General features: G+C 41.5%; 1 protein-coding gene across 2 annotated transcripts in view; it reads left to right on the top strand.

The window, feature by feature from the left end:
- LOC108283515 (zinc finger protein 507) overlaps window positions 1-1,708 on the top strand; it is a 30,756-nt gene extending 29,048 nt beyond the window's left edge. For both annotated transcript variants that reach the window (XM_017499875.2, XM_017499874.2), the window contains one exon: window positions 645-1,708. In XM_017499875.2, the coding sequence (XP_017355364.1) occupies window positions 645-789 (145 nt within the window). In that variant the 3' untranslated portion in view covers window positions 790-1,708. The remainder of the gene's footprint in view (window positions 1-644) is intronic.
- The last annotated feature ends 19,341 nt before the right edge of the window (window positions 1,709-21,049 follow it).

The following is a 21,049-nucleotide window of genomic DNA, read 5'->3' as shown; positions in this document are numbered from 1 at the left end:
GTGGTGTGATCTCAGCTTACTGCAACCTCTGCCTTCTGGGTTCAAGAGATTCTCATGCCTCAGCCTCCTAGGTAGCTGGGATAATAGGTGCCTGCTACCATGCGTAGCTAATTATTGTATTTTTAGTAGAGACAGCGTTTCACCACGTTGGCCAGGCTGGTCTCGAACTCACGACCTCAAGTGATCCACCCACCTCAGCCTCCCAAAGTGCTGGGATTACAGGCATGAGCCACCACACCTGGCCTATACCTCTTCTTTCTTTCTCTTGTCTGATTGTCCTAGCTGGTACCTCCGAAACACTGCATAATAGTGGGGATAGTAAATGCCCTTGTTCTGTTCTTGAGCTTAACGGAAATGCTTCTGGTGTTTCCTAATTAAGCTTGATACTAGTTTTGGAGTTGAGAAAGTTGTATTTTTATGATATTGAAGAATTATCCATCTACCCTATTTTGTAGAGAAGTTTTATTAAGAATGTATATTGCGTTAGGTGTTGTTGGTTTGATTTAAGTGCCTCCTGAGTATGGCAATAGGAAATACCCAGCTATACCATGGTATATACTTGAAAAAAAAGTTAAATCTGACCTTGAATCTAATGAAACCTGTAGATCAGTGGTTCCCAACTAAGGGTGCTTTTGCCCCCTCAGAGGACATTTGGCCTTTTGGCAACGTCTGGAGACTTTACTGTGTTTGTCACAACTGAGTTGGAGAGAGTGCTACTGGCATTTAGTGAGTAGAGGCCAGGGATGTTGCTGGACAATCTGCAGCGCCTCAGACAAGCCCCCGCAGTGAAGAATTGCCCCAAATGTCAAGAGTACAGAGGCCAAGCAACTCTTTTCTAGATCTCACTCCCAGTTCACAAGAAACATGAAGGACATAGGGACATTATGATAAACTACATCACCAGAAAGTCCTCTGTGTAGTCCATGCTATGAGAGATTCTGCAAGGCAGATGGCCTGGTATCTTCAACAGATACATGCATGATGGGCGACTGGAAAGAAAGAAGAGCTATTATAGATTAAAAGAGACTTAAGAGACTTAGCGACCAAATATGAAATGTACATCTCATTTGGATCCTAATTTGAATAAGACATGTCTGCAAAAATCAAGCAAGTTTAAGTTAGGAGAATACATGAAACAAGATTGGCAAGATGCCAGCAATCAGTTATTGAAACTAGATGGTACAGATTCATCACATTTTTATTTATAATTTTGTCTTTGTTTAACAACTTCCATAATCAGAAATTTTAAAATGAATATTGATTTTTTTTTAGATTTAGTCGCAGCAACACCAATAAAAATATGCCTTTTCTCTTTCGATCCTTTGAAATGGTGACTCAATAATGAATCTCCTAATACTGAACTGTCTGTATTCCTAGAATAAGCCCCTCTTAAAAGAATGAGCACATGCTGGTGCACAAATAAGGTTTATAGAGTGTGTGCCCAAAAGCTTTAAGTGCCTAAAATTTTTATACAAAGAGGATTGTCAATAGTCAGAATTCTATTTTCTGCATAAACAATAGAGAATTCAGTGGAATTCCACTAATTCCATCCAATATGAAATGCTAGGCAGCCTTTAAATATTTTATTATAGTCATTTAATAGAAAGGTTAAATTATATTAACAGAAGACTTCCATGATTCCAATTTTATAAAAGTAATATCTGTATTTTTAAATACTGGAAAATAAACATCAAAATAATAATGCTTATATCTAGCGATAAGGCTATGATTGATTTTTTTTGTTTTGTTTTTTTCCCTGTGTATTTCTAATTTTCTATAGTAAATTTTTGAAATCAGGAAAAAAAGTTATTTACAAAATTAAAGCAGTTCACCTATCACCCAAATCTTGGTTTCTGCTACCTTTCTCTAAGTAAAAGAACTAGAGAAATTATCACTGTAGTCTAGGACTGGGATGGGGAATAAAGTGATCCTGGAGTGACTCATAGGGCCGGCAAGTAAAGAAGGCTCAAGAAATGAAACTTGGGGTGTGGCAGCAGGACATGGGAGCCCACCACAGAGGCTCAGGAGGGAAGGCTGCGGGAGTTTGAGCAACAAAATAAATAGTGCAATACAGAATTATATCCCAAAGTATAAATACCCATGTTTCCACACTGATGTACATAAATGGTTGAGTAAACAGGTGGGTAGGAATAGACACATCCTGTGCAGAAGAAATCCCTGTAATTGACGTAGATGCCCCTCCCTCAGGAGGCAGGTGGTCATTCCAGCTCTTAAGTGTGAGCTGCATGCAGTGACTCCCTTCCCAGTTGTTCGCTATGGAAACAGGGTTGAGAAAGAGGAGCTTGACCATGGAGAAACCTGACTGCAGCCAGGTGAGGAAGGTCAGGGGCGAGTCCTCCTGAGACTGGGATGTGGGGAGGACAGTGCTTTTCCTCTGTGGCCTTTCTCCCAAGAACCCATCAGCTCAGTCTAATTGCAGACAGCCCCAACTCGAGGAACATTTTACAGAATATCTGACCCATATTCCTCAGCTCTGTTAAGGGCATTAAAAACAAGGCAAGTTGTCTGGACTTGGTGGCTCAATGCCTGTAATCCCAGCACTTTGGGAGGCCGAGGTGGGCAGATCACCTGAGGTCAGGAGTTTGAGACCAGCATGGCCAACATGGTGAAACCCCCGTATCTACTGAAAACACACAAATTAGCCAGGCGTGGTGGCGCACATCTATAATCCCAGCTACTCAGGAGGCTGAGGCAGGAGAATCGCTTGAACCTGGAAGGTGGAGGTTGCAGTGAGTGAGACCTTACCAGCGCACTCCAGCAGAGTGCCAGAGTGAAACTGTTTCCAAAAAAACAAGGCAAGTGGGAGAAACAGTTGCAGTCTAGAAGATCCTAAGGAGAAGTGAGGATTAAAAGCCATGTGGTATCCTAGATGGGTTTGTGGAACAGAAACAGGATGTAAAGTACAAACCAGGGAAATCCGAATAAAGTGTGGACTTCAGTTCATAATGATGTAAGGAACATTGGCTCCTGAGTTGTGGCAGATGTACCCCAGGAATGTAAAGGGAAATAACTTTTTTGTATATCTGTAACGATTCTAAAACAAGAAGTTTTTTGTTTTGTTTTGTTTTTTAAGGAAAACAGTAAACAATAGTTCATCACTCTTATTTTTAAAAGGTTAGAATAATATTAGAGATGTTCTATTGGATAAATTTGTAATTTCTGGTGTTTACTTTCGGACCCAGTTTTTTCAGAATTATGAAATTCTTGTTGCATAAGCCTGACTTGTCACTGGGGGATCATTCTGGATAAAGAATTTTCTGGTGAGGACTCAGGACCACAGTCTGATTATAAGTGAGGAGGCGAGCATCTAAGGAGCCAGCATTTCGTGTCTGTTTCCCCTTTGCATAAGATAAAAATTAATGTATGAAAGCCCGACATACATAAAGGCACCTTGGTAGAGGCACTAGGTGGAAGGGAGTGGGCATCTCTTGCGTGGCATCAAGCTGGGTGCCCAGCCACCATAGTGGAGGGCAGTTGCCCTTTTCAAGCAACTGATCCAGAAACATTTGAGTAGGGGACTGTAACCACACCACACTACACACCACCATCATGTGACCAGTACAGTCACAGAGGCAGACACTGAGTTTAATGGCTTGGGGGTGGAGAAGTTGCCAGCTGCCCACCCTGTGATAAAGATGTTAGTGAAAATTCTATAGATTTATTGAGGTTTGTCAAAAAAAATTGCTGCATCTAAGATACAAATGGGCAAAATAAAATGAATTAAGGTTAGTTTTTTTGTAGTTAAGAATGAAATGTAGTGATTCAGTTGTATCCTGCCAGCTGTAGTAAAGTCTGAAGGGGAATGCAGGCTATAAAAGCTTAAGGAGAATAGGGAAGCAAATTTTTAAATATTTAAATAATGAAACATCAAACATTTTACCACATTTTGAAGAAATAAAACATTGTAGATATAGCGAAAGCCTCACTTTCTAACTTCTTCACCCCTTCTTCCTGAGAGGCAACCCCTTGTCTTGATAGTGATGTGTATCATTTCAGGCATTCGTGAATAACTTTTCTATGTGCATAACATATATGTGTGCATATATACACATATATGCATGTGTTCAGCAATACATACTGTTGGTTTTGGTGTTTTAACAATTTATTTAAATTATGTACCTAACAGATCTTTTTATTTTTCTTTTCACTGATCATTATTGACACCGGTTCCTGGTGCTAAGTGTAGGTCTCGTGGGGGTTTTTTGGTGTGGTTTTTTGTTGTTGTTGTTGTTTTGTTGTTGTTTCCACTTTATAGCATTCTGCTATATGAACATAAACCAATTTGTTTCCATATCCTTGTGGAAAAATAGTGGCTGTGGTTTGTATCCTTTTTTTGCTGTTCATGGCTAGGATGATTCTTGTATGTGTGTCCTTGTGAACACCGGATTTGTGGGGCTACAGGTATGTGCCACTTCAGCCTTAATAGGTACTGCCAAATTGCTCTTCAGAGTGCCATACATACAATTTGTACTTTTCCATTTTTCCACATCTGTGAAAAATCTTACCAGATTTATCAGATTCCACATCTTTTCAGACTTACTTATCTTTGCCAGTCTGACGGGTGCGATACATTTCCCTGATTGTTAGTGAGATTGAACATCTTTTCATATAGTTGAATTTATTAGAAATTCTGTCAAGAATTGCCTTTTAGGCTGGGTATGTAATCATAGGCTGGGTATGTAATCTTAGCACTTTGGGAGTATGAGCTCAGGAAGTCAAGGCTGCAGTGAGCTATGATCGCACCACTGCACTCCAGCCTGGGCAACAGAGCAAGACCCTGTCTTCAAAAACAAACAAACAAACAAACAAAAACTGCCTATGTATTGCCTGTAAGTGGGCTGGTGTTTCTTGAGATCAGAGATACTTGGCCTTGGACCTGATTCCTCAGGGTGTGTAATAAAAAAATACTGCTGCATGCTATCAAAAAGTTAAATTGGAGGTGGGTCAGAATAACAGTTTAGTCTGCCCGTATTTAATTGCTTTGCTTACTCCTATGCCGTTTGATTTTCTTTGTGGCTCGTTATTGCTGACTGTGTCTCTTATTGGTGTAGGAAGAAGTTCAGATAAGTTATCTGATTTGTTAGGTTTGTAATTAAGTATTTAACAAAAATGTCTTTGGAAAAGTGCAAATGCATTTCCTAAAAAGATGACAGTTTTACAATACAGCCTAGCAATTATGCTCCTAGGTATTTGCCCAAACAATGACAGCTTTTATCCTTACAAAAACCTGTGCTTGCTGGGAAGCTGAGGCAGGAGGATTGCTTGAGTCCAGGAGTTTGAGACTGCAGTAAGCTATGGTCATGCCACTGTACTCCAGCCTGGGCAAAAGAATGTAAGACCCAGTCTCCAAAACAAAGCAAAACAACTTTGCACATCAATGTTCATATCAGCAATTATTCGTAATTGCAAAAAACTGGAAGCAACCAAGATATTGTTCAGCAGGTGAGTGAACGAACAATGGTACATCCACACAATGGAATATTGCTCAGTGATAAGAATGATCAAGCCCTGAAAGACATGGAAAAACTGTACATGCATATTGCTATTACTCCAGTTATGTGACGTTCTGGGAAAGGCAAAACTATGTAGTCAATAGAAAGATCAGTGGTTGCCAGGGATTCAGGGGCAGGAAGGAAGGATAAAAAGGTGGAGTACAGGGCGTTTTTAGGGCAGTGAAACTATTTATGTGACACTGGAATGGTGGATTCATGGCAGTATACCTTTGTCAAAACACAGAATTGGCTGGGCATGGTGGTGTGAGCTTGTAATCCCAGCACTTTGGGAGCTGGGTGGATCACTTGAGACCAGGAGTTCTAGACCAGCCTGGTCAACATGGTGAAACCCCATCTTTACCAAAAATACAAAAATTAGCCAGGCGTGGTAGTGCATGTGTTTAATCCCAGCTACTTAGAGGGCCAAGGCACAAGAATTGCCTGAACCCAGGAGGCAGAGGTTGCAGTGAAACAAGAACACAGCAAAGCAAGACTGCACTCCAGCCTGGGCAACAGAGCAAGACCCTGTCTCAAACAACAACAACAACAACAACAACAAAACAGAATTGTACAACACAAATAGTGAACCCTAATGTAAACTATGGACTTTGGTTAAAAAAAAGTATCAGTATAGCTTCATCATTTATAACCAGTAGAGCACACCAGTGTTAATAATGGGAGGAACTGGGTACAAGGGAAGAGGAGGCATATGAGGACTCAGTACTATCTGACCAGTTTTTTCTGTAAACCTAAAGGCATGTAAAAACTAAACACTGTTAATTTTTCTAAAAATCCTTCTTTGTTAAATTCAGATTTTACCAAGTGTACCCAACTATGTGAAACAATTATGTTTTTTAATAGAGACATTTTAAGACTATTATTTGTTTTATTTATGAAATCTAAATTGTTGAAGCTTTTTCTTTTTTTTTTTTTTTTTTTGAGAGTCTCACTCTGTCCCCGAGGCTAGAGTGCAGTGACACGATCTCAGCTCCCAGGTTCTGCAACCTCCACTTCCTGTGGTCAAGCGATTCTCCTGCCTCGGCCTCCCAAGTAGCTGGGATTACAGGCATGCGCCACAGCAACCAGCTAATTTTTTGTATTTTTAGTATATACGGGGCTTTGCCACTTTGGCCAGGCTGGTCTCAAATTCCTGACCTCAAGCGATCCGCCCACCTGGACCTCCCAAAGTGTTGGGATTACAGGCGTGAGCCACCATGCCTGGCCAGGACCTGTATATTCTTGATGCCCAGGGATGTAGTTTGTACCCAGGGTAGCATGGAGCAGGGTTACAAGCATGGGCTCAGGTGTCAGATTACCTGGGTTCAAATCTCTCCCGGCAACACGTGTTAGCTGAGCCAACTCAGATAAAGTGCTTAATCTCTCTGTGCCTCCGTTTTCTCATGTGTTCATTTGACACATCATAGTAGTAAATCAGACCCATGATATAAAGTCGTTATGATAATTAAAATGCACCTCTACAATGCCTGGCCCATGGGAGTAAGATTCAGCTATTATTTTAGAGGTTACTATTAGAAAACAAGAGAGCAGGGCTTCTGGCACTGCGCTGTATAGCGGTAGTTTGCAGGGCAGGAAAGGTTATCATCCATTTCTCATTCTACCCCTTCATCTACCCTCATCTCCTTCATTTACCTTGTGCTTTGCTTTCCTTTTTAATCACTGTACAAAATATTTGAGTTCAGTAAATACTTGTTGGGTGAATGAACTCCCGGGCTACTAACCTTCAAGAACACTTTCTGCTGTGAAACAACTGCCATATCCACTGTCACTGATCAGACCCTCATTCAGCCATCCATTCATTTGCTCATTCAACAGATATGTATTGATTGGGAGGCCAAGGCAAGTGGACCACTTGAGGTCAGGAGTTTGAGACCACCCTGACCAACATGGTGAAACCGCATCTCTACTAAAAATATAAAAATTAGCTGAGCGTGGTGCTGCATGACTGTAGTCCCAGCTACTCTGGAGGCTGAAGACAGGAGAAGCGCTTGAACCTGGGAGGCAGAAGTTGCAGTAAGCCGAGTTGCATATTACTGCACTCTAGCCTGGGCGACACAGCAAGACTTCACCAAAAAAAAAAAAGAAAGAAAGAAAAAAAAAAGGATATGTATTGAGTGCCATGCGGATACATATACTGAGAATACAATGGTGAGCAAAAAAAAAAAGATTTATTTCTTTCCTCATAGAGTTTACATTCCAGTAGAGGAGGCAGATGTTAATTCGGTAGTCATGGAAATAAATATTAGATTTAAAGCATGGTAATAAGATGCATGTAATAAGATGCATGGTAATAAGATGCACACAAGAGAAATCGGGCTAAATTAGAGAAGTCAGTGAATGTTTCCCTGAGGAAGTGACTATTAAGAAAGTTTCAAGGGAGGAAGGGAAGGGAGAGTCTGCCAGACAGCACAAACAGTGTGTGCAAAGGCCCTGAGGTGGGAAGAAGTGTGGCACATTTAGAAGACTCAGAGAAGTTCATTACAACTGAAACTACAAGAGCAAGGGATAATGTGATTCAGATTATGCTGGAGAGGCAGACACAGGACAGGCCACATCAAACTGTTTTGTTTTTATCTTAAGAACAATGAGAAGCAGAAGGGTGACATGATCAGATGTTAATTTTGCAAAGGTCATTCCAACTGCAGTGTCTGAAAGACGGCTGGGGGTAGGGCAAGGGTGGATGCCGATGGCCTGGTTAGGGAATGATTGCAGTTTGCAGGGGAGGGAAGACTAACAAAGCTAGGTTGGGAGTAGTGATGGAGAGACATTGATGCAGCCTGGAGGTAATGAGAGGATAAACCAATAGGTTATAGTAGTGGAGTTGATGTGGGATTATTTTGACAGGCTCCCAACTTTTCTTCCACTGTTTACTCTTTCCAGTCTATGAGCCATTTTATGCATCACTACAAAACAATTGTTCTTTCAATACCGATTTTCCTCCAAGTAATATTCATTGCCCATTTTTCCTTTTTTGAAATAGTCTTACTCTATTACCCAGGCTGGAGTGCAGTGGCACCATCTCTGCTCACTGCAACCTCTGCCTCCAAGGCTCAAGTGATCCTCCCATCTCAGCTTCCCAAGTAGCTGGAACCATACGTGTGTGCCACCACATCTGGCTTTTTTTTTCTTTTCTTTTTTTTTTTTTTTTTAAGATATGGGGTTTCACCATGTTGCCCAGGCTGGTCTTGAACTCCTACGCTCTAGTGATCCACCCACCTCAGCCTCCCAAAGTACTGGGATTACTATTTTTCTGTATATGGTTTTCTCTTACTACTTAGATTCTCTCCCCCCTCTTCTCCACATATACAAAGTATATCCATCTTTCAATGCTTAAGTCTTTCCTCATTCATTGAACAATCATCAAATGTTTATTAAGCACCTATTATATTCCACAAATTGTTTTAGGTGATAGGGATATGGGAGTGAGTAAAAAAATTCCCTGACCTCATGGAACTTACGTTCTAGATCTCTCTGATCCCTCATCTCTTCTGAACACATGCCAAATGTATACTATATCTCACAAGTCGTGATGTTTTTGTATTTTTTTTATTTTTCCTACATCCTCAGGTAAAACTGAACCTCCTTGAAAGCAAAGTCCAATGTTTGTGTTGTCTTCCAAATCTCCTACGTCATCATCTGTAACATGCAAACAACTTAAATGAAGTGAAAATATCATTGATGGTAATACAGAAGACTACGATTTGTAGAATTACTAAGTGCTTTCACATTCATTATCTCATTAGGACGCTCTCCAAAGTATAAAGCACGATTGGAAATGCATTGTTGCCATTGTGAATGTTAATATTGTTGTTGTTATTACTATTTTTAGTATTGCGAACCAATAACAGTAATAACAGCAACAACAATGCTAAAGCACTAAATCTATTCCCAGTCCTGTTTCTGGTGAGTTGTAAATAATAATTATTCTTATAATGGAGAATTACATGTAAGATAATATTACTTGGAAAATCCATTGTCCATTATTGAAGAACAATGCACATCCACTGATAGTATTCAAAAATAACAGAGATTGAAGGTATATCATTCTTTTTTTCCTACTCCATTCAGCTACATACAGCAAGGCTAAGTTCCAAAAGTAAATCTCCCAGTAGATGGTCCCATCTCACCTTACATTACAGCCCTTCCATCTGTGAAAACGTCATTTTCACTAGTTGGGAGATTGTCCAACCAACTCCAAGCACACTGCGATTCGATGCCACAGACTCAGAAAGCTTTGTGATATCCTATCTGCAGTTGGTAATCTACCCTCGGTTCCCCAACCTCCAAAGAACAAAAATTAAAACTGCCATCTTTTAGACAGATTACACTTTGTGGAAATCCACAGAATAACAGATTTGGAAAGAAAATGAAAACGTAATTTGTGGACAAAGACATATTGTTTTCCTTTAAAAATTACCTGAAAGTCAGTGTGTCAATAAAGTTTTTGCATTGTGTTCTATCACAGCCGGTATTGCCCAGTGAGGTCAAAAAACTTGAAGGTTTTTCATGAATTTTCAAGTAAGAGTTTTAACAAACAGCTCTAAGAATACCAGACACCCACAGTTACCACACTTCATATAAAATAACTAAGTAATATAGGCCTTAGGTGGCGTATTACTTTATATTTTTCTAGAAAAATGTTAAAAAGTGATTATCAAGGACTTAAAGATCAGCACAAAGAACCACATTAAAAATTATAAGGACCCCAAAAAGCCTGTGAAATTAACTTTACAGGCATATGTTTTAATAAAATTTATTGTTATATGTAGTTACAAAATCATTGTTTAATATGTATAGCTTAACCATTTGAACTTATCTCGAATTTGTCATTTACATTATTCTCCAGTTAGGCAATCATCCCAGCCACATTTGGGAGGTGCTTGCTCTTGTCCTGTTCTCTGGGAATTTCTGTTACTCCCCCAGCTACAGGTGATAAATCCAGAGGTGGACACTTGACCCCAGCTGGGCCAACCAAATTCTCTACTCCGTATTTAGAGTGGGAATCAAGGGAGCATTTATTAGACTCTGTAGGTGCCAGGACATATAACACACAGTCTCTTCCTGTTATCTGAGAACCCACAAGGAGAGAGAGGAGAGGGAAGAAAAGAAAGAAAAAATAAAAAGGAGGAGGAGGAAAAGGCAGATGAATAAATAAGAGCAGAAATGAGAAATTAGATCCCTGCTTTTTAGGGAGTTCTCAGGTCCATTCTCGTCCTACATTCTGGCTAAATCCCTTACCTTGGGCTCCATGAGATGTCCTGGAATTTTTATAACAAATTTTCTCCTTTTTGCATAATCAAGTTTGTTTCTGTTGCTTGCAACCCAAGAGCCTTATCCAAAATACTTTTTTAGAAATGTAGCTTGGTCTCGAAGGCCATGTGTTCATTTACTCTACAGTCATTTGCCAAACCAGGCACTAAAAACACAGACGTGACTTAGTCACAATCTTTAACCCCAAAAGCCTCATGTTTAGTGGGACAGACAGAAATACATTTGAGAAACACACACAACATAGGTTAATACACCGAGTAGGTAGCAGACGCAATGACGAAGGAATGTGTAGTGAACAGAAGGGTTACAAAGCAAGAATGATGAGCTTCACCTGGGGAAATCAAGAAGGCTGCTCAAAGGAGATCTCAGAAAATGACTAGTGCAGACAGGGGGGAAGCTTATCCCATGGAAGGGCAAGCACACACAGACATGAGTGGAATGGAACAACCTGGTGTGCTTAGGGAGCTATAAAGACTCCATGTGCTGGAGCATCTGGTTCAGCAAGGGCATAAGGAGATGAGGCGGGAGTAGAGGGGACAGAAGGGCTGTGTGGCATTCAACGTGATGTTAGGCCCAGGACACTCATCACCATGGAGAAAAAGCTTCGAACATTTGTTGACCTGTCCTTAGCCCTCTCATTTCCATGAGGATATGGAGGTGGTATATACCTCCCTTTTCAGGCAAGAAAAATGATTCACTTGACAGACTAGTGGGACTTATTCCTGTGATCATCTGGGAACTCTGGACCAAGAGCTCCAAAGTACAGCAAACTATGTTGATTCTTGCTCAGTCACAGAAAGAGTCAAACAAGATATAACCTGAGAAAGTAGCCCCAAAGCTCTAAAGTCTGGGGAAGTAACAGGATAGAAATTACAAATTGGGTTTTTTTGGATATAGGTCCAAAATTATAAAAATCATATCAGGCTATATATCTCAATAGAAGTGCCTTTTTGGACATTTCGATAAATGCTTTTCAGATACAACTGTGGTTGGAGATTAATGGGGAAGAAAAATGGAACAATTTTGGGAGGAGTATTAAATATGATAAAGAGAACCCCAAAGCATCACAGACTGAAACAGGAAGAAAGAAAGGAGAAATTCAGAGACAGGAGAAATGTAGACAAAATAGTGAAAACGAAGTTCAGGGGAAGAAAGTAGTGAATTTCGAAGGAAGCACTATATTAGGATGAAATAAGATAGAATCAGGTACCCAAAGCAAGATGTAGAAATCAAACCAATTTTCCTAGTTTAATTCTCCACTCAAAGTTTTAGGGAAAAAAATACTTTCAGGAGGGAAACCCAGAGCAGGTGGGACTAAGAGTTTCCATTCTTAACTATTCTGAAACAGTGATTGACAATTGCTTGCCCTGAATTAAATTATTTCATCCTAGTGAACCAGATGGTCTAAGCTAGTCTTTTATTTGGAGGATTTAGTGAAGTTCAAACAAACTTTGCCACCACACAAAAGTTTAATAAAGTCAGAAGGAACAACTAGTACTTTCTCTTAGGCTGTCTTAGGAGCTCTAATCCAACGGCTCTGGCAGGCTGGCCTTGGTGCCTGGCCTGCTGTCTTTTTATGTTGGTCCTTGATTGCAAAATAGCTCCAGCTGTTGAAGGACTTATTAACTGTGTTCCATTAGAACTGTGCAAGAGAAGCAAAGAGTTCCTCTGGGCCCGCTCAGTAACTGGATCAACTAAATCCAATCCTAGGTGTTCTGTACCCAGGAACAGTCAATTTGATTCCTGAAACCCATCGGCCAATGCAGTTTCCTCCTCCCAAAGTTGTTCTTGAACTTTACTGTGCATGTTAATAACCTGGAGATCATGCCTGGATGGGGCCTGAGACTCCACATTTCCAACAAGCGCTACTGGGATCTTGGTGCTGTGGACCAGGCTTTGCATAGTGAAGTCTTAGAGGGTTCTCAAGGATGAGCATCTGAGCACTCATTTAAGAGACTTCAAATATGCATCTGGTTAGCACAGGTGAGTCCAAAGCAGAAATAGCCATAAGATGCATGAACTTCTGTAAAGCTTTCATATCAGCTGCTCCAACAGTATCCCCAAAACAGTGACTTTCACAACATGCCAGCTGGAGGTTGAGATAATCACAGGACTTCAGACATGGACTATATTGCCAGGGCAGATAATCATACCAAAAAGGGGAAGAGAGCCAGAAGGCATTCAAATCTCTGGGCAAATATGACTTGCAATTTATTATCATGTGAAAAGCCTAAGTGGCAGAAGCATTGTGATTTTTTTTTCAGGATATTTGATAGCATCGGAGCTGAGCTATCTCCTGCCAGTTCCCCCTCCCGATGCCGTCCCATTCTCTGCAGACCTGGAGGGCCTTCCTCATCTTCGTCTATCAAGGGGGTCATGTGTGGTTACCCAAGTTAGACAGAAAGATTGCAAAAGAAGCATGACAGGGAATGCACTCTTTGCACCACAAAAATAACGTTTGGAACAACGGACAGTTATCCCAGAGGCAGTGCTGCATCTGAGGTCCCTCCACTCCTGCTTAGGGAAGGAAAAGTCACAGTAATGATGACATAGAAACAGATTTCAGGCTGGGATCGTGAGGCCTGGGTCTTCTTGCTGCCTTCACATTGATTGCCCCGATCCCTTCAGCATCCTGGAGAGCTTCCCTTTACCAAGAAAGGTGTCCTGGTTCATATCATTAAGAGGCCTTGGCTGTCTTTAGGCAATCGCTCAGATTTTTTTTTTTTTATTTTTACCTTATTACCAATCTGCCTTTCTTAGCAAAGGTCATGAAATGGGCAGGGGATGTCTCATCTTCCTTATAATCCACTGTTAGAAACATTTCAATTAAGCTTCAGATCAGGCCCCAGAACTGAGGCTGTTTTAACGAGGGGAAGTAATGACCTTCTGTTGCAGGTGGTTTCTGGCACACCATCAGTTTTAATTCTTCTTGATCTTTCTGCACCCTTTGATAGCCAGGATCAAGGGTTCTCTTTATATGCTTCAAGCACATTGGAGGACTTTTAGGGACTGTACTGACAAGGTTTTCATCCCTGCAGTCTCAGCCGAGCTGGTTGTCACCTGCAAGTTCTCCATGCTTGTTCAATTTACCAAAGATTAAAAGACAGCTGAAAAGACAGGGCCCATGTGCTAAACTGTGAGTATCTGCATGTGTTCCCAAAGCAAGTGAACATCAGGAGGATTCCGCCGAGATAGTGCAATAACCCCTTTGATGCATGCTCCCCGGGAGGAAGGAAGCCTCGCGGGAGGACGCAAGAGCAGCAGTGTGGGCTTGGTGGGTTTAATGGGGCACACACAGGGGTGTGCATGCGTGTGTGTCTGGAAGCAAGACTTCTGAAAGTTGCACTGGTTTCATATTGGAAGGTCCTGGCTCTTGTGGAATTTCATTTTCTTAACTGAGACATGGATATTTTAAGGAAAGTAATCCTTTTGAAGAAGATTTATCTCGTTTCTCATCCTGGATAAAGGGCAGGAAAGACAGATAAAATACCTTCTTTTCCTTTCAGTATGGAAGAATTTCATTCATTTTACTTTTCTTTAACAATTCTTGAATCCTACTGTGTGCCAGGCTCATTACTGGGCTGTCACTGGGGGGATAGCCATGAATAAGACAAATGATCTCTGTCCCCAAGAGTTTATAGTCTATTCTGAAGGACTTCTATTTTTAAAAAATTATGCAAATGATTGTTTAAGGTAAAACTTGAATGCACTGTGCAGCTTCCTGTGTGCATGTGTGCCAGGAAAACCAGCCGGGTTGGCACAGTCTTGTTTTGATGCTTGCTCCTGGGGGAAAGGTGGAGTTGTCACCTGGCACCATAGGGGTAAGACAGGGATGGAAACAAACTAAAGGCATCCTCAAGAAAAAGGTGTCAGCAGATGTTTGTGGGTATGGATGTCAGCAACGAGCTGCCTTATGAGCTGCCAACATTTCCTCCGAGAAAACATAGTTAAGTGCCCATGTGCTTCTGTCCCTCCCAAGGTAGACCAGCTTACCAGCTGTAAGCTCAGACTTCAGATCCACCCTTAGCTCGATCACTCACTGTGCAATTTTTGGCGAGTTACTTCGCCTCTGTCTGTCTCCATTTTCTCACCTGTAAAGTAGGACTAACAGGAATACTGACCTCATGGGGTTTATCTGTGGATTAAATGAATTAACAAGCATAAGGTGCTTACAACTGTGCATGTGAGTGTTTGCTATCCTCATGAAGGTCAAATACACTCTGTTCCTGTTGGGAGCCAGGATCGTTCTGGCCCTTCATGCTGCCTCTTCACGCCACTCCTTCCCAGCAGTGCTCAGCCTTGTCCAGCCCGTACCTAAGTAGAGTTTAGAACAGAGCCTTTTCCCAGCCAGAGGCATGTCCTGCCACAGATCTGCTTCTGGCTTCCCCACATGGGCCTGTCTTCTGCAGTGAGGACTGTCCTCCCGCCAGGACACTGCAAATGGATCATTTGAAAGAAACGGCTCCTGGTGCCTTTTCATTCCTTAAGCTGTTCTCACTTGCAACCAGACGGTTTATCAGGAAGGGTATCAGCAAATACTGTGTGCTTTACTGCCATTAGACGGCACTGGCATTGAATTGAAAAAGCCTTAAAAATGGCCATCAATCATTTGATATACGTAGGCAGTGATCTATATTGATATGGCTCCAGCTACCATCTGAAATGGTTTGTCTTTCATTTTACCCTTTATATGAGGGTTATTACAGTACACGCCACTTACAACAGACATGGTTATTATGGACAATTGGTTATAGTGGACAAAAACTGATTTCCCAAACCAAACATATTAAATCCAATACATTTTTCATAGCTTATAACCGACAGAAACCTTGGTTTCAGCTGACATTTTCCAGAGGCTTTAATGACATTACTATAGGACTCCAAAGAGGGAAAGGAGGGATAGCAGGTATCGAAATGAGCCCTGGGAACAGCAGAGGTTTCATTTCCAACAAAATAATTATCCAAAGGTGGGAAACTGTTTTGGAGGTAACCCCCAGAGTGCTCCTGCTCAGGTGGCAAGATGGCTGTTAGCAGTTTCTCTGCACATGGGCCCCACAATGCATGTGGCAGCGGTAAATCAATGAAATGGGAAGCCTAACCAACACAGGCCCCCTTTCCAGAAGATAAGTGGGCTACAATTGGTCGTGTCTTATCCATGAAGGTTGTTGAACCAATGAGCCTTTTTTTTTCTTAATATACTCAGGCCAACGGATCTCTTAAAGGAGTATTTAAGAAGTTGAACAAGGACAGGGGGACAGATTAAATGACCTTGAGAATCCATGCCTTATTCTCTGCTGCTTCCTAAATCTAACGTCACAGGAAATGCATGGAAATCACCATCAGATTGTTTAACACAACCCAGCACCCACCATGCAGTTAGCTCTGTTTTCTAGGACTCTGCCTGCCCCTCAGAGATTTGGGCTCAAGGAACTACAGAGTTTACTAGTCAGTCGTCAGAGTTCAAGATGAACCCCATTCTGCAAGGTATCTGCTCAGCATTTGCCTGACGCTCACTCCTATTCTCCCCTTTTTGCTCCCCACACCCACCAACACCTTTGCATGGACAAGGGAGAAAATAAGGCATAGTATTGGTCTTAGTCCATTTGGTGTAGCTATAACAGAATACCAGAGACTAGGTAATTAATAATGAAAGTTTATTTGGCTCACAATTCTGGAGGCTGGGAAGTCCAAAAAGCATGGGATGACATCTACTCAGTTTCTGATAAGGGCCTCGTGCTGCATCCTTCATGGTGGAGGAGCAGAAGAGGAAGCAGGCGCATGTGAAAGAGGGAAGTAGGAGATGCAGCCTCACTTTGTAATAACACACTTTCTTGGGAACTAATCCAATCCCCAGAAAACTAACCCAGTATAGTGAGAAAGACGTTAATCTATCTTAACCTAATCACCTCTTAAAGGTCCCACATCCCAACACCATTATATGGGCAATTAAATTTTAACCTGAGTTTTGGTAGAAACAAACCACATCCAAACTGTAAGTATTCATAGGTAGAACAAATGAAAATGACACAGCCCTTTGGTCACTCAGAATGTGGACATCTCAAACAATGTGAGCTTCGATGTCAGTCAAATGTGTGTTTGAATCTTTCCTCTATCCCTTAAACCATGTCACCTTGAGCAAGTTTCTCAACCTTGCTGGGCCTCATTTTCTCTTTTGAAAAATTGCATGATGATGTGAGACTCCTGTGTAGTAACATAGACAATGGTATCTAGAAAGTTCTGGCTAAGCATTGGCCACATAGGAATTTGGTGCGCCTCCCTTGGGCCCCCACTGCACTCCCAGAGTGTTTCTCTAGCTGAGCCCTCATTACTCTTTATTAGAATTTATTTACATGTCTGTCTACTCACCCACTCTCACCAGAAATTCATTAAGGACAAGATGCATCTAATTCATCTCAGTGTCCCTGTTGCCAGGGGCACAGTGGTTGTTCATTAAAGGTTTGTTGAATGAATGTGGGAATGTTCATTTCCTTTCCCACTTAGATTCCTTGCTTTGCAGGTGGTTAAGATCTTGGCTTTAGGGAATCTGTCTTGAGGATTTTATATCCAGGGCTTTCTACATAGTGTCTTTTCCAATAAAAAAATGAAATTACCACCTCTCTGTTTTGAATTCTTTCCTCATTTGTCCTATTCTCCCTCCCTAGGTCCACTCAGTAAAGGCTGGTCGTCTGTATCCTCTGGTGCTTCAGTCCTTGTCAGGTTGGAACTCCCCGTTTACCCACCTCCAGGGCAAGGTGCAATGTCTCTGCAAGGGCAGGCACCAGGAGGCGGAGTGCCAGACCTGAACCCAACGGTGACACCTTAGACCACTGATTTAAACTCGCCAACTTCAGTTTCCTTGTCTGTAAAATGCCCTGATCTCCCTACTTAATCTACAGATCTAGTGATAGAGTACATGGGAGACTGCATTGAAAATTACAGAATACTCCAAAAGGTTTGAAGACAAAATTATACTTACCCTTTAAGAATGCTATTTGAATCCTTTACTACTCAAGTGACTCTTAGAGCAAATGATTATCAAGATCATGCTTCTATGATTGAACACCAAGCAGCGGAGTGCAGTCCCTCGTGACCAGAACCTGGCACTCTTATGAACCACACTGGCTACCACCATTCATCCAAATCACCGCAGACGTCCCAAGCTGCATCCTGGAGAAGACATGCCCAAACACACTCAGCTATACATCCAGGTCTACCCCTTCTGCACCAACAAATTCCACAAAATGACTTGCCTAAATAATTCACTCCCACCCTCCGTGCCTGCAAGAGGTTTCCACTGTGGAGAAAGAAAATTACTTCACCATTGCTAGAAAGGTGCCCCACTACACCTCCTCCACAGAGACTTCTTCCTTCTCCCCTCCTTCTCCCTCCACCCTCTTCTCCAGAGCGCCCCACCCACCCTCCGCAGCTCTGTTAAGTCAACAGAGACAAGTAGTCATGAGTTGAAAATGATCTTTTCACCCCCAGAGCAACACCTGTAGCAATTTAAATATTTTCCAAGGTTGGTCACCATTAAACATGTTTTGATTTGTGTGAGTTTTGCAAACCCACTCCAAAGAAACTTAAGCACTGAGTTCCTAGACATTTTCACTGGCTTTTCCTGCTTCTGTGTCATTTCCCACGGGCAGCAGTAGGCTAAAATTAAAAGTGAAAGGGGACTCAGAAGCAAGAGTCCTGGGTTCGAATCCCAGCTCTGCCCCACACTGGATGGGTAAACTTGGGCAAGCTACATGCCTCCCTGTGCCTTGGTTTCTTCATCTGCAAAATGGGAATAATAGCAATAGTAGGAGTAGTATCCTCTTCATCAAGTTGTGACAATTAAAATATTTAATCCATTAAAGCACTCAGAACAGTGCCTGATACACAATAAATCCTTAATAAAGTTATGATTTGCTTTTAGGGAAAAATATTCATTCCTTCCTTGTTGAATCCTGGTGAAAACTAAATGAGCTAGATGCATATAAAGTACTTAGCATAGTTCTTGGCTAAAAGTAAGTGTTCAACAAATGTAAGCTCTTTCCCATCTGAAATGCCCTACCCTCAATACTGCCTATAAGATTTCTCCAAGTCCCAACTTAAACCCTATCCTCCCCTTCCATGAAGACTTCCCAGATCACTCCCGCTGAAAGAGAGCTTTCTCCCTCCTGACTGCTCAAAAGCCTTATATTATCGGTTGCTCACACGTGGCATTTATTATATTCTTTCATGTAACAGAATAATTTGTGCACATAGCAGCTTTCCATTTTAACTAGAAACTCACAGAGGACAGTCAGGATTAAAATTATATGACCCTCACTCATCATAAACCCTGGATAGAAATTTGTAAATTTCTTAATAAATGAAAGTTCTGATGAATTATAAATTCAATAATTTAATGAAAAAAAATATTTAAGGGTGGAACTTTTAAAAAATAATTTCTTTCAAGCATTTGTCCATTCTCAAGTAGCTCTCTTGGCAGGGGGAGCCGGGCTGCTAACAGCTGGTCTGTGCACCAGCCTTAGCTTTGTGTATCTTCTCAGCCAGGCCCACTGAAGCCTTTCTTGGCCATGCTATGCAGCAGAAAGAAAATAGCAAATCTCAACTCCATTCAGTTCACAGGTGGTAATTATGGTCCAAGTTTTGGGGGAGAATGGGTTTGAGTGAACCTATTGGCTGAAATCAAGTTTCGGGATTTTCTGTGGATTTCAATTAGCCCAGTTATCTCTCTTCTTCCCTTTTTGTCTCCCTCACACCATCCCCCTGCAGTCATTGTGAAGTGAGAAATTTTAGTTTACCAAATGTATCCGTTGAATCTGATTACCTTGGGCATTTTCCATTACAAACTGCTGGCCTTTCTGGGGCCCCCGTTTTTCAGATGAGATCTTCCCAGAAAGAGGCCCAGGTGATGGGGTTCTGATCTAGCTTTTTTCCAGGCACTTGTGGAAATCGGCCCTCTAGGTAATTCCTTGTATTTTCTGCTCAGAGACAATTTTACATTCAGTGTTTTTGTGCTTTAATGCACATCTTGTATGTAGAAGCCCTTCACATGAATACTGCGAAATGTTTGATGAAAGAACAAATGATTGCCCTCCTAAAATCACAAGTCTTCCCAAATTACAAAGGCTATGTTCTATGGATTATTGATTTCACCACTGCTCCCAGGCTAAGCTCAGCCCCCAGAGGGCCCTCATCTTGCAGGACCCCCATTTGCAGGGGATGGACTTGCTCACACAGCTCCAGGCCTCTCATGCAGAGGACCCAAGGCCCAAAGGGCCACCCAGCGAGTGCCAAAGCGACCTCTGACCGAGTCCATCTTCAACCACCTCCAAATGTTTCTCTGTTGTCCTGGCATATAGGTGTCTGCTGAAGTGGGCAAGATAAAGAGAAACTGAGGCAGAAAGAGGACTGAGCTGGCAGTTCTCCATGAAAAGTGAGCGGCAGAGGATAATAAGAGAATTCCTCTTTGCTCTAATATTGGACTGTATTTCCTCCCAAACAACTTTCAGCTGCTCCACCTTCTGCCCCAGCTCTGGTCCAGGAATTCCAGCCCCAGAGTTTAGCACATAAATTCCCTGGGGCCTCAGCATAGGCCCCCCAGTATGCTGGAAAAGCAGAGTGATAATTACTTAGTGGAATGGATCAGCCTTGAATTAAAAATTTTGCCAATTGACGAGCGTGTGAATGATCTACCTTTATACGGTTGTACTTACTAACTTATTAATCCATTGTTTAAGTGTTCCATAATTTAAAAACTTCCTTGCTTTGTAAGTGGTAAGACTTTCCAGTTAAAGACAATCGTTGTAGTCCCAACACCCACCATGTTCCTAATTAGCTCTGTAATTAAATTACCAATTAGAGAGAACTGAAAAAAACTCTTCATTGGATAAAGTAAAATTTCCTTAATTATGATGTTGTATCCTCCATGAACAGAAGTAGAAATATATATACACACACACACTCACATAAGAGAAATTAAATATATATGTACCCATCTATAAATGTCATCTTTCATAAACTTTTCTATACCCGCGCTTCACACTCAAGCTTCAAAGTTTTGTTAGTTGTGACTCTCCTTAGTTGTTTTTTTTTTTTTAGAGGGTGGGTGGAGGGAAGAGGGACAAAGCAAGACAACTTTATCAGCTTAAACTTGCCTCATGAAAATAATGCTATTGATCAAATTTATAGGGCTTGATTCAAAAGGGAATGGTTCAAGATACTTCCAAATGAGAGCAATATAATTTTTTTAAAAG

The sequence above is a fragment of the Cebus imitator genome, unplaced genomic scaffold (genome assembly GCF_001604975.1).
Source record: "Cebus imitator isolate Cc_AM_T3 unplaced genomic scaffold, Cebus_imitator-1.0 Scaffold261, whole genome shotgun sequence".
NCBI classification, from domain to species: Eukaryota; Metazoa; Chordata; class Mammalia; order Primates; family Cebidae; genus Cebus; species Cebus imitator.
This window is presented reverse-complemented; position numbering and strand designations above follow the sequence as displayed.